Source organism: Coregonus clupeaformis, unplaced genomic scaffold (assembly GCF_020615455.1).
Source record: "Coregonus clupeaformis isolate EN_2021a unplaced genomic scaffold, ASM2061545v1 scaf0243, whole genome shotgun sequence".
NCBI classification, from domain to species: Eukaryota; Metazoa; Chordata; class Actinopteri; order Salmoniformes; family Salmonidae; genus Coregonus; species Coregonus clupeaformis.
This window is the reverse complement of record NW_025533698.1, coordinates 381,885-396,781: the sequence shown is the minus strand read 5'-3', so window position 1 is coordinate 396,781 and position 14,897 is coordinate 381,885. Positions and strand designations below refer to the sequence as shown.

General features: G+C 47.4%; 1 protein-coding gene across 1 annotated transcript in view; it reads right to left on the bottom strand.

The window, feature by feature from the left end:
* Window positions 1–4,664: 4,664 nt before the first annotated feature.
* The window catches only part of LOC121565609 (deleted in malignant brain tumors 1 protein-like), a 142,620-nt gene continuing 132,387 nt past the window's right edge, over window positions 4,665–14,897 (bottom strand). Inside the window, exons 2-4 of the mRNA XM_045214360.1 lie at window positions 12,653–12,958; window positions 5,515–5,793; window positions 4,665–4,993 (exon numbers count right to left, since the gene is read on the bottom strand). Of these exons, the coding sequence (XP_045070295.1) occupies window positions 4,665–4,993; window positions 5,515–5,793; window positions 12,653–12,958 (914 nt within the window). The remainder of the gene's footprint in view (window positions 4,994–5,514; window positions 5,794–12,652; window positions 12,959–14,897) is intronic.

Below are 14,897 nucleotides of genomic sequence, written 5' to 3'. Positions count from 1 at the left end.
GCCGTCTTGTTGCAGTGTGTGAGTTAAACACAGGGTCCCTTTAGGCCTCAACACATCCTTATACTACACATGTACTGGAGTGGACACTCCCTAGCAAGATCATGTTTTGAATACCACCGGAGTTCTGAACACACACACACAAACTTACAGAATTGGAGTGTAGCTATGCACCTCTCCCTTTCTCTGTCATCAACCAAAGCCAGAGAAGGAGTGTGTGTATGTGTATGTGTGTGTGTGTGTGTGTGTGTGTGTGTGTGTGTGTGTGAGAGAGAGAGAGAGAGAGAGAGAGAGAGAGAGAGAGAGAGAGAGAGAGAGAGAGAGAGAGAGAGAGTGAAAAACCACGGTGTGTCATCACAGCTGCAAGATTCGTGACCTGTTGCCACAAGAAAAGGTCAACCAGTGAAGAACAAACACCATTGTAAATACAACCCATATTATGTTTATTTATTTTCCCATTTGTACTTTAACTATTTGCACATTGTTACAACACTGTATATATACATAATATGACATTTGAAATGCCTTTATTCTTTTGAAACTTCTGAGTGTAATGTTTACTGTTAATATTTATTGTTTATTTCACTTTTGTTTACTATCTACTTCACTTGCTTTGGCAATGTTAACATACGTTTTCCATGCCAATAAAGCCCTTAAATTGAAATTGAAATTAGAGAGAGAGAGAGAGAGAGAGAGAGAGAGAGAGAGAGAGAGTGAGGAGTAGAGAGAGAGAGGAGCACAGAGAGAGGGAGGAGAGAGAGGAGTGGGTTGGGAGGGAAGGCAGAGGAGAGAGAGAGAGAGAGAGAGAGAGAGAGAGAGAGAGAGAGAGAGAGAGAGAGAGAGAGAGAGAGAGAGAGAGAGAGAGAGAGAGAGAGAGAGAGAGCAGTCTGCTGGAATGGGCATTTGAGTGAGACAGAGCTGGTACACATGCACACAAACACACAAACACTTCTTCCTGTCCCTCTGTTAGTAGTGGAACACTTCCCCCTGTTCCTCTGTTAGTAGTGGAACACACTTCCCCCTGTTCCTCTGTTAGTAGTGGAACACACTTCCCCCTGTTCCTCTGTTAGTAGTGGAACACTTCCCCCTGTCCCTCTGTTAGTAGTGGAAAACACTTCCCCCTGTTCCTCTGTTAGTAGTGGAACACACTTCCCCCTGTTCCTCTATTAGTAGTGGAACACTTCCCCCTGTCCCTCTGTTAGTAGTGGAACACACTTCCCCCTGTTCCTCTGTTAGTAGTGGAACACTTCCCCCTGTTCCTCTGTTAGTAGTGGAACACACTTCCCCCTGTTCCTCTGTTAGTAGTGGAACACACTTCCCCCTGTTCCTCTGTTAGTAGTGGAACACACTTCCCCTTGTTCCTCTGTTAGTAGTGGAACACATTTCCCCCTGTTCCTCTGTTAGTAGTGGAACACTTCCCCTGTTCCTCTGTTAGTAGTGGAACACACTTCCCCCTGTTCCTCTGTTAGTAGTGGAACACACTTCCCCTTGTTCCTCTGTTAGTAGTGGAACACACTTCCCCCTGTTCCTCTGTTAGTAGTGGAACACACTTCCCCCTGTTCCTCTGTTAGTAGTGGAACACACTTCCCCCTATTCCTCTGTTAGTAGTGGAACACACATCCTCAAAAAACGTGCTGCCTGCCTGGTTTGCTTAATATACGGAATTTGAAATAAATTATATAATTTTTTTCTTGATCATTAAGTATATTTAAAACCAAATGTTTTACTGGGTGACTTTCACTTTTACTTGAGTCATTTTCTATTAAGGTATCTTTTATTTTACTCAAGTATGAAAGTTGGTTACTTTTTCTACACTGCTTCCATCCAGCTATCTACTATCATTATCATATGTGTGAAAAACTTGGTTGGAAATCACACAAGACTGATCTCAGTTAATTCATACTGTATGTTGTAGTCTTTCCAAGAGAGAAATCACACAAGACTGATCTCAGTTAATTCATACTGTATGTTGTAGTCTGTCCAAGAGAGAAATCACACAAGACCTGTGAGTTTATTAAAAGCATTCAGTGATTACATGACAGTTTAGAGAGCAACAGGTCTTTATCTGTAAAGGGTAAATAACATAACATCAACATAATCTGCACTCACATCACAAATATGAAATAAACACTTCTCAACAATACCTTTGAGATCATTGATATATATTACCATATTTATTTACTTTAATTTGATTAATTGATTGATTTGCACACAGCATATTCACAATGTAATGTATATCAGACCTGAACTAAGTACTATACTTTCTCTGTAACCCACAGATCATAAGAGAATAACACAAATATCTCTATATAGTACAAACATCATAACAATAATCTACATAATAATCAATACCATAATATTTATAATGAATAACATCATTATCTCTATACTACTAACAACATAACAATAATCTACATCAGTCAATATCATAAAATGTATAATCAATAACATCATGAGAGGTAAACAACAGCAACAAAACAATCCCCAACAACAAACTAAAATGACTTGAGAAAAAGATGACCCCTTTATTCAGATGTTTCACAATACAAAGAATGAACAGATGATTATAATAATACATGGACTAATAATGGAAACACTTCAAGATAAAGAATCTAAGAGAAACACTAAATAAGATAAAGACATAAAGACAAAAGCTAAAAGCAGCAATACATTCTGGAACACAAAACAGACGTAATTGAGCTACTCTCTAAAAATAATCAAAACCCCATGTTACCCAAAACCCCATGTTACCCAAAACCCCATGTTACCAAAACCCCATGTTACCCAAAACCTCATGTTACCCAAAACCCCATGTTACCAAAACCCCATGTTACCCAAAACACCATGTTACCAAAACCCCATGTTACCCAAAACCCCATGTTACCCGTAACCCCATGTTACCCAAAACCCCATGTTACCCAAAACCCCATGTTACCAAAACCCCATGTTACCAAAACCCCATGTTACCAAAACCCCATGTTACCCAAAACCCCATGTTACCCAAAACACCATGTTACCCAAACCCCATGTTACCAAAACCCCATGTTACCAAAACCCCATGTTACCAAAACCCCATGTTACCAAAACCCCCATGTTACCAAAACCCCCATGTTACCAAAACCCCCATGTTACCAAAACCCCCATGTTACCAAAACCCAATGTTACCAAAACCCCATGATACCCAAAACCCCATGTTACCATGGTGGTACAAAACAAACAAAAATGTATAATGGTGGTTACAATCACTCCTTTTAGATTTCTTCCAAGGTTATAAAAAGATAAACTAATTCTTAACTTGTGTTATTAAAATTACAACCACTTAAGGTTTACTGAGTACTCCTGAGTGGCGCAGTGGTCTAAGGCACTGCATCGCAGTGCTAACTGTGCCACTAGATCCTGGTTCGAATCCAGGCTCTGTCGCAGCCGGCCGCGACCGGGAGACTCATGGGCGGCGCACAATTGGCCCAGCGTCGTCCAGGGTAGGGGAGGGAATGGCCGGCAGGGATGTAGCTCAGTTGATAGAGCATGGCGTTTGCAACGTCAGGGTTGTGGGTTCGGTTCCCACGGGGGGCCAGTATTAAAAAAAAAAATGTATTCACTAACTGTAAGTCGCTCTGGATAAGAGCGTCTGCTAAATGACTTAAATGTTTGCCGCCACATTTTAAACACCAGTCCACTGCTGACCATCGAGTTCAAAACACAAAACTGACATAAGATCAACATTTATGGTCAGCACCATTCTACTCCTACTCAGTCCCCTGGGCTGCTCTCTCCTCTCCCGGTCCAGCTTCAGCTCTGGAGCTCAGAGAGACCATCTCCATGGCATTGGCATCAACATAAAGATCCATGCTGCTCACCCTGTTCACTCTCTTCTGCCTCCTGGTGGTCTAGGGAGACACAGCACCAAGAGTGAGTGAGTGAGTCAGTCATGGACTAATAATGGAAACACTTCAAGATGAAGAATCTAAGAGAAACACTAAATAAGATAAAGACATAAAGACAAAAGCTAAAAGCAGCAATACATTCTGGAACACAAAACAGACGTAATTGAGCTACTCTCTTAAAATAATTAAAACCCCATGTTACCCAAAACCCCATGTTACCAAAACCCCATGTTACCAAAACACCATGTTACCATGGTTGCAAAAAAAAAAAAAACTAAAAGGAATCATGGTGGTTGCTGTCACTCTTTTTAGATGTCTTCCAAGGTTCTAGAAAGATAAACTAATTCTGAACTTTTCAGCTATTATTAAAATCCCGGTCTCTCGTTCTCTGTGTGTGCGCGTCTCTCGTTCTCTGTGTGTGCGCGCGTCTCTCGTTCTCAGTACAGAAGAACAAACCCAAGATAGTGCAACATAAGTCAAAGATACACATCTGGTTAATCACACACCTTAAACACAGATATAGACGAATATAGAATCTGAACCCTGCTCAAAGACACAAACATTTAAATGACTTGTAACGTCTGAGTAAATGTCTTTACCTTGTAGTACAGGTAGAAGGTGGTGATGGCTGTCAGTAGGATCAGCAGCACAACAACGTGTCTGATGATGAAGGCTGGCAGAGGAGAGGCTGAAAACAGAAACACCTTTGATGAGGGGACTGATCATCATCACATAGATCTGTGGGAAATCTGTCAATGACAAAGTTATAAGTCTGGATCATGTTCAGTTACCTGTGACGGTGAGGTTGAGGAGCTCACTCTCAGAGGAGAAGTTCTGAGAGAAAACATAATTGTCATAAACACAGCTGTAGTTCCCTTGGTGGGAGTCATCAGCAGCAGGGAAGAGGAAGGCAGCAGAGTGATTGACAGCTGGTTGGGTCTGGGTTCTGTTGGAGCCGGTGAACGTGAGGAGGAAGGAGCCTCCTGGGTACTGTGGCTGAGTGGAGCAGGTGATGGTGAAGTTGTAGCCCCTGAACACCTCGGGCCCCTGATGGCCCCTGGAGACCCCTCCCATTGAGTCAGTCAGGAAGATATCAGGCTGGACCAGGAGATCTGTAACAAATACAAAAGCATTCTGGGATATTTAAGTTGTATTTGATTCCTACTTGACTGAGTGATGTATTTTGCAAAGCAGACTGACAAGCTAAACAGTCATCGTGAGAGGGGCAGAGGAAGTTGAATGAATGATGGAAATCAGTTGAATATAATTTAAATATCTTGATATTTCCTGAGCAGATCACTGTGAGTCCAGGAAGGAGATTTTATACATGGCCAAAAGAATGTGGAACTCGGTAGTGAGTGTTGCAACCGAGGATAATTTTGACTCTCTACGCGCTTCAGCGGTCCGTTCTGTGAGCTTGTGTGGCCTACCACTTCACGGCTGAGCCGCTGTTGCTCCTAGACGCCACGTTGAAAGTCACTGAGCTCTTCAGCCATTCTACTACCAATGGTGGTCTATGGATTGTATGGCTGTGTGCTCAATTTTATACACCTGTCAGCAACAGGTATGGCTGAAATAGCCGAATCCACTAATGTCCACATACATTTGGCCATACAGTGTATCTTGTTATTACCTGAGCAGATCATTGTGAGTCCAGGAGGGAGATCATAAATTCTGCCACACTCCCTCAGTGAAGGCTCAGACCCAGAACAGTGAACTCTAAACCCTATAGTGGTGTTTCCAGCTAGTACTGAAACAGTGGAGCCACAACCCAGCTGTCTACACACTACTGCAGCTACAGCCTCCTTGATCCAGTCATCAGCTCCCACAGTCCTCCACTCTCCCTGGTCGTACCACTCCACTCCACCAGCACAGCGACTGCCTCCTCCCACCAGCCTCACATCATCAGGCTCTGAGAAAAGAAGAGAGAGAGACAGTAATCTTACTATTTTCTCACTAAAACACACCTACAGTCGGCTCCAAAATTACTGGTACCCCTGACTGCACAAACAATACTTTAAAAATATAAACAATACTGTACTTTATTAATGTTTCAATGGAACCAACCAAAATCATACAATTATTTAATACAAAATAAATGTAACCAAAATCAAGGTTTCATAATTATTGGCACTCCTCATTTAGTACTTAGTGCAACCACCTCTGGCAAGGATAACAGCATGGAGTCTTTTCCTGTAATGTTTGACAAGGTTAAGGAACATATTTGGAGGGATTTTGGACCATTCCTCTATGCAGATCCTTTCAAGATCCTTCACATTCTTGGGTTTGCACTTATTACTGCCCTCTTCAACTCAGCCCACACATTTTTGATTGGATTGAGGTCCGGCGACTGAGATAGCCTTGGCAGAACATTGATTTTGTTGTCACAGAACCATTTCTGTGTGAATCTTGAGGTATGTTTTGGGTCATTGTCTTGTTGGAAACTCCACCTACGGCCAAGTCCCAGCCTTCTGGCAGAGAAAACCAGATTGTCAGCCAAAATTGCCTGATAATTGGTGGAATTCATTATGCCATCAATCTTAACCAGTGCCCCTGGACCTCTGGAATTAAAACAGCCCCAAATCATCACTGACCCACCACCATATTTCACCGTGGGTATGAGGTGACTCCTTGTATGCATCTCTGTTTCGACGCCAAACATGTCGATGCTGTATCTGACCAAAACGTTCAATTTTGGTCTCATCTGACCAGAGCACCTTCTTCCAGTCATAATTTAAATTAAGTTTGGCAAACTCCAAGCGCTTGCATCTGTGTCTTGGGGTCAGAAAGTGCTTTCTTCTGGCAAACCTTCCAAAGAGCCTGTGGTTGTGGAGGTGGCGTCTGATGGTGCTTTTTGAAACCTGGTGACCCCAAGACGCCACCAAGGCCTGCAATTCTTTCACAGTGATTCTTGGGGATTTTGTTGCTTCTCTCACCATCCTCCTCCCTATCCTGGGGGGCAAAATGCATTTGTGTCCTCTACCCGTGTCACGCGTGCTGTAGGTGGGTGTAGTGGTGGAATCAAACGCAGAACACAGAAGGATAGTCCAAACAACTTTAGTAAATCTCCAAACAGGAAAAATGACAACCCTTGCCCAAAGGCAAAAATACGCACAAAGGCGAATAAGCAAAAAGCGCACTAACAGGTGCGTAATGCTCCAACGCAGTGGAGGAAAGCTCAACCGAGCGAAAGGGCGAAAATAAGCCCAACACACGACAGACCAAAATCAATAACACACAACACTAGACAAACACAACGAGAAACTTATAGGACACTAATTACGCTAAACGAGAACAGGTGTGACAACAAACAGACAAAAGCAAACGAACATGAAACATACAAAGGTGGCAGCTAGTATTCCGGAGACAACGAACGCCGAAGCCTGCCCGAACAAGGGAGAGAGGCAGCCTCGGCCGAAACCGTGACAGTACCCCCCTTGACGCGCGGCTCCAGACGTGCGCCGACTCCGGCCTCGGGGGCGACCCGGAGGACGCGGAGCAGGGTGCGTCGGGTGCCCACGATGGAATTCCGTCAGGAGAGACGGGTCCAAAATGTCTCTCCTCGGCACCCAGCACCGCTCCTCCGGACCGTACCCCTCCCACTCCACTAGATACTGGAGACCCCCCATCCGACGTCTCGAATCCAAGATGGACCTCACGGAGTACGCCGGTGCCCCTCGATGTCCAATGGGGGCGGAGGAGTCTCCCTGATCTCACTTTCTTGGAGTGGGCCAGCTACCACCGGCCTGAGAAGGGACACATGGAACGAGGGGTTAATACTTTTATATTCAACAGGTAGTTGTAATTTATAACACACCTCGTTCAACCTTCCCAGGACTTTAAATGGCCCTACAAACCGCCGACCCAGTTTCCGACAGGGCAGGCGGAGGGGCAGGTTTCTGGTAGAGAGCCAGACTCGATCACCAGGTGCGTACACCGGTCCCTCACTGCGGTGGAGATCGGCGCTCGCCTTATGACGTCGGAGGGCCCGCTGCAGGTGGACGTGTGCAGCGTTCCATGTCTCCCTCCGAGCGCCGCGCCCACTCATCCACCGCAGGAGCCTCGATCTGGCTCTGCTGCCAAGGTGCCAGAACCGGCTGGTACCCTAACACACATTGGAAAGGGGTTAGGTTAGTGGAGGAATGGCGTAGGGAATTCTGGGCCATTTCGGCCCAGGGAACGTACCTTGCCCACTCCTCCGGCCGGTCCTGGCAGTATGTTCTAAGAAACCTACCCACATCCTGGTTCACACGTTCCACCTGCCCATTACTCTCCGGGTGGTAACCCGAGGTGAGGCTCACCGAGACCCCCAACCGCTCCATAAAAGCTCTCCAGACTCTGGAGGTAAATTGGGGACCTCGATCAGACACAATATCCTCGGGTACCCCGTAGTGCCGGAACACATGGGTGAATAGGGCTTCGGCAGTTTGCAGGGCGGTAGGAAGGCCCGGCATGGGGAGCAAACGACAGGCCTTAGAAAACCGGTCCACAACGACCAGTATAGTGGTATTCCCCTGTGAAGGAGGAAGGTCAGTAAGGAAATCCACCGAGAGGTGGGACCATGGTCGTTGTGGAACGGGCAGGGGTAGTAACTTACCCCTAGGCAGATGTCTAGGCGCCTTACACTGGGCGCACACCGAGCAGGAGGAAACATAAACCCTCACATCCCTTGCCAACGTGGGCCACCAGTACTTGGCACTAAGACAGTGCACTGTCCGGCCGATACCCGGGTGTCCAGAGGAGGGTGACGTGTGAGCCCAATAGATCAATCGATCCCGAACCTCGAGCGGAACATACTTCCGACCCTCCGGGCATTGTGGTGGACTAGGGTCGGTGCGTAACGCCCGCTCGAGCTCAGCATCGACCTCCCACACTACCGGTGCCACCAGACACGACTCCGGCAGTATGGGAGTGGGCTCCACGGACCTCTCCTCCGTGTCATACCGCCGAGACAGCGCATCTGCCTTACCGTTCTGTGACCCAGGGATGTACGTGATCTTAAATGTAAACCGGGTCAAGAACATATTCCATCTAGCCTGCCGAGGGTTTAGCCTCCTCGCTGCCCGGATGTACTCCAGGTTACGGTGGTCCGTCAAAATGAGGAAAGGGTGTTGAGCCCCCTCAAGCCAGTGCCTCCACACCTTGGGCCTGTACCACGGCTAACAGCTCCCTGTCCCCTACGTCATAGTTTCGCTCCGCCGGACTGAGCTTCTTGGAATAGAAGGCACAGGGGCGGAGTTTAGGTGGCGCGCCTGACCGTTGTGAAAGCACGGCTCCAATACCGGCCTCAGACGCGTCCACCTCTACCTGAAATGGTAAAGAGGGATCCGGATGCGCCAGCACTGGAGTCGAGGTAAACAGGTCCTTCAGCCTCCCAAATGCCCTGTCCGCCTCGGCAGACCACTGCAGACGCACCGGGCCCCCCTTCAAGAGAGACGTGATGGGAGCTGCCACCTGTCCAAAACCCCCGGATAAACCTCCGGTAGTAATTCGCAAACCCCAAAAACTGCTGCACCTCCTTCACAGTGGTTGGTGTTTGCCAATTACGCACGGCTGACACCCGGTCTACCTCCATCTTCACCCCCTGACGCAGACAACTGATACCCCAAAAAGGAGACCGACTCCTGGAAAAACAGACACTTCTCTGCCTTAACATACAGGTCGTGCTCCACCAGCCTCCGCAACACTCTGCGCACCAGGGCCACATGCTCGACACGGGTAGGCGAGTACACGAGAATGTCATCTATGTACACCACGACCCCCTGCCCCTGCATGTCCCTGAAGATCTCATCCACGAATGATTGGAAAACTGACGGAGCGTTCATCAACCCGTATGGCATGACAAGATACTCGTAATGGCCCGAGGTGGTACTAAAGGCTGTCTTCCATTCATCGCCCTCCCTGATGCGTACCAAGTTGTACGCGCTCCTGAGATCTAATTTAGTGAAGAAACGCGCCCCATGCAAGGACTCAGTCATGGTCGCAATCAGCGGGAGTGGATAACTGTACTTCACCGTGATCTGATTGAGACCACGGTAATCGATGCACGGGCGTAAACCACCATCCTTCTTCTTCACAAAAAAGAAACTCGAGGACGCAGGGGAAGTGGAAGGCCGTATGTATCCTTGTCTCAGAGATTCGTCTATGTAAGTATCCATAGCTTTCTTCTCCTCCTGAGACAGAGGATACACATGGCTCCGTGGGGAGCGCAGCTCCTGCCTGGAGGTCTATCGCACAATCTCCCTGCCTATGGGGCGGCAACTGCGTCGCCCTCGACTTACTAAACGCAATAGCCAAATCCCCATACTCAGGGGGAACGTGCAATGCGGGCACCTGGTTTGGACTCTCCACCGAGGTAGCCCCTACGGAAACGCCTAAACATCTACCCACACACTGGGCAGACCACTCCATCAGAGCCCTCTCCTGCCACGAAATAGATGGGTTATGGGTACTCAACCAGGGCATGCCCAGCACCACCGGATACGCAGGAGAGTCAATCAGAAATAGCTGAATCATCTCCTGATGACCCCCTGCGCACACATCCTAAGTGGCGCAGTGACCTCCCTGATCAAGCCCGCACCCAACGGACGGCTATCTAGGGCATGAACGGGGAAAGGGACATCAACAGGAAGAAGGGGAATCCCTAAAGCTAAACAAAACTTCTTATCAATAAAATTCCCAGCCGCGCCTGAATCTACCAGCGCCTTATGCTGGGAATGAGGTGCTACAGAGAGCAACAGAGAGCTCTGGGTGAGTGGGGCGCCTACTCACCTGGAAGGAATCCCCAGTGCGGGACCTGTCGTCCTCTCCCCTAGGAGGCCATCCCCAGCACCTAGCCGCGGTGTGTCCTCCCCGACCACAGTTGGTGCAGGGGATGGACCCCCTAGTAAGCCGACCCCTCCTCTCTCTAGCGCCAGCGCCCCCGAGCTCCATGGGACACTGCTCAGAGGCGCTGGAGGGTGAAATGGACGGACCCCCCTCGGGACGTCCGCGGGTAGCTAGTAGGTTATCCAGCCTGATGGACATGTCGACCAACTGGTCGAACGAGAGGCTGGTGTCCCTACAAGCCAGCTCCCGACGGACGTCCTCTCGTAGACTACATCTGTAGTGATCGACGAGAGCCCGATCATTCCACCCTGCATCTGCCGCTAGAGTACGGAATTCGAGGGCGAACTCTTGGGCACTCCTCCTCCCCTGCCGGAGGAAGACCAGACGCTCCCCCGCCGCTTTCCCCTCCGGGGATGGTCAAACACCGCCCTGAAGCGGCGGGAGAACTCGTCGTACGTGATGGTGTCCGCGTCGATCCTCCTCCACTCCGCGTTGGCCCATTCCAATGCCTTCCCGGAAAGGCAGGAGATCAGGGCGGACACGCTCTCATGTCCCGAGGGCGCCGGGTGCACGGTGGCCAGGTACAGCTCCACCTGGAGAAGGAATCCCTGACACCCGGCCGCGGTTCCATCGTAGGCCCTCGGGAGCGAGAGTCGGACTCCTCAGGGGTTCCGGTGCGGGAATGGGCGGACTGGCCGATGGTGCTGGCAGGGAGGGTGGCGGTGGAGGCGTTCCCCAGCCTCGGATGGTGGTGATCACCTCCTGCAGTGCGGTCCCCATCTGCAGGATCTGGTCCCGTTGTTCCCGGACCTGGTCCTCCAGCGTCGTCTGGGCTGCTGCGGCTCCTGCTGATTCCATTATTGGTGTGTTATTCTGTCACGCGTGCTGTAGGTGGGTGTAGTGGTGGAATCAAACGCAGAACACCGAAGGATAGTCCAAACAACTTTAGTAAATCTCCAAACAGGAAAAATGACAACACTTGCCCAAAGGCAAAAATACGCACAAAGGCGAATAAGCAAAAAGCGCACTAACAGGTGCGTAACGCTCCAACGCAGTGGAGGAAAGCTCAACCGAGCGAAAGGGCGAAAATAAGCCCAACACACGACAGACCAAAATCAATAACACACAACACTAGACAAACACAACGAGAAACTTATAGGACACTAATTACGCTAAACGAGAACAGGTGTGACAACAAACAGACAAAAGCAAACGAACATGAAACATACAACGGTGGCAGCTAGTATTCCGGAGACAACGAACGCCGAAGCCTGCCCGAACAAGGGAGAGAGGCAGCCTCGGCCGAAACCGTGACAACCCGTGAGGTTTTCAACTGTTCCATATCTTTTAAATGTTTTAATAATTGCCCTGACAGTGCTCAGTGGTATATTCAATTGTTTGTGGATCATCTTGTAGCCATTACCAGATTTATGAAGGTCTACGACCATCTGTCTCTTTTGAACTGCCAGTTCTTTTGTTTTCTTCATGGTGTTGGATGACAAAGAGATATTGTATGCGTGTTACCTCATTTTTATACCCTAGTGAAACAGGAAGTGATGTAATGGCTCAATATAGTTCCTTAAGAGTTAGATAAACTTAAATAAGTGGAATTTAATTCCTGGTTTAATTTTGGTAGATGTTATTTACAATAATCTTTAAGGGTGCCATTAATTGTGAAACCTTGATATGGAGGACATTGATTTTTAATTAAATCATTACATTATTTTGGTGGGTTCCATTGGAACATTAATATATTACAGTATTTCTCACATGTTGGTATTTTCAGATTCTCTCTATAATTATATTGTTTATATTTCTTTAAGTATTGTTTGTGCATTGCCAGACAGGGGTGTCAGTAATTTTGGAGCCCACTATATATTGCCTCTCATATTCTTCACTCCAGGCGAGAAACAATGTTGATTGAGTGACAAACTGTTTCTTACCTGAGCAGGTGAGTCCAACAGCATTACCAGGTAGGCATGTGTTGTTTTTTCTGTCTGAGGTGTCACAGTCCAGGAGAAGGGACTCATTGCCTTTACACTGGAACTCTTTATCCCAGGTCTGACCCTCACCTTCTCCATAGAGCCCCCCCTGTAGAGCTGCAGGAGCCCCACAGCCAAGCTCCCCACAGACTACCTCTGCATCCTGCTGGTCAAAGTCAGCTTCACACACTGAGGCCCAGGACTGACTGGACTTCACCTCCAGTCTCCCAGAGCAGAGACCAGTTCCATCCACAAGCTGCACAGACTCTGGAGAAAAAGAGTTGGTTGAACATTCAATCAGTTTTGTTGATGACACTGTCAAGGACTAAACACAAATATGTTGGATAAAATATTGTAGTTTGCTATGTTTGATACTGTAAGAGGTAGAAATGGGTTCTTAGTCACTCAGGACAGGGTTGGGAATAATGCAGGCAGGAGACAGGAATAAGTTCACTTCACTTTATAGAAAATAAACAGCTGGACATCCATCAGGCAGCTTCACTTCAGTAACATCTGAACTACAATGATCTGCCCATGCACATCTCCCATAAAGGAATATGACAAACACAAATATAATGTTTAAATACATCTAACATCTCTCCCTCTCTTTAAATGAAATGAAAAACACATAAAACATGATATATGCTAATCTTGTATAATGTACAAATTAAATCTCTCAATACTACCAGTCTCTTACCTGAACAGGTCAAATGATGATAATATTCACCATTACATTCATCAGGTCCTCCTCCATGGATGTTACACTCTCTAATAGTAGACTCATCTCCACTGCACATACTCCATAGTGTGGCTCTTCTTCCCTCTTCAACCAGAGGTCCTCTAGATTCAGCTACAACATTCCCACAGCCCAGCTCTCTACACACAACCTTATCCGCTCTCATGCCCCACAACCTAGGACATAGACCTGACCACTCTCTTCTGTAGAAGATTTCCACTGTCCCAGAGCAGGAACTGGTCCCATTCACCAGTCTGACTGAGGCTTCAGTTGTAAACAGCAGAGAGGAAAACACAGTGGTGAGGACAGATTATGACAGTGCTTCTGTTGTTCTAACAGCAGTAATGTTTTGTGGTTGACAAGTATTAGTAGTGCCATAAAACAGTACTTGTTATTGGGTTTTAGAATGGTGTGTATGGACACATGAATTTCTCCATGTGGGATAATAAAGTTGACTAATATTGAACTGCTATAATCACTGTAGATTTATACTCTACCTACCTGGTGGACTGACGCCTAGAGCCTGGAGATCTGAGGAGAAAGAGAGAGAGAGAGGAGAAAGAGAGAGAGAGAGAGAGAGATAGAGGGAGAGAGAGAGAGAGAGAGAGAGAGAGAGAGAGAGAGAGAGAGAGAGAGAGAGAGATAGAGACAGAGGTTAAATGAACATCAACATGACCTTTCATGATGTAAATGGGGAAGATATGCTTATCGTTGGTAAGATGCAACAACACACGTGTGTACACACACTATAGATACAAAAGTATGTGGACACCCCTTCAAATTAGTGGATTCTATTCCAGCCAGACCCCTTCCTGACAGGTGTTTAAAATCGAGCACACCGCCATGCAATCTCCATAGACAAACATTGGCAGTAGAATGGCCCATACAGAAGAGCTCATTGACTTTCAACGTGGCACCGTCACAGGATGCCACCTTTCCAACAAGTCAGTTTGTCAAATTTCTGCCCTGCTGGAGCTGCCTAGGTCAACTGTAAGTTCTGTTATTGTGAAGGGAAACGTCTAGGAGCAACAACGGCTCAGCGTGAAGTGGTAGGCCACACAAGCTCACAGAACGGGACCGATGAGTGCTGAAGAGGGTAGCGTGTAAAAACCGTCTGTCCTCGGTTGCAACACTCACTACGAGTTCCAAACTGCCTCTGGAAGCAACGTCAGCACAATAACTGTTAGTCGGGATCTTCATGAAATGGCTTTCCATGGTTGAGCAACCGAACAAATGCCTAAGATCACCATGAGCAATGCCAAGCATCGGCTGGAGTGGTGTAAAGCCCGCCGCCATTGGACTCTGGAGCATTGAAAACGCGTTCTCTGGAGTGATGAATCACGCTTCACCATCTGGCAGTCCAACTGAAAAAATCCACGGAGCAATGTATATTTAACATTACCTCACTAATGCTCTTGTGGCTGAATGGAAGCAGGTCCCCGCAGCAATGTTCTAACATCTAGTGGAAAG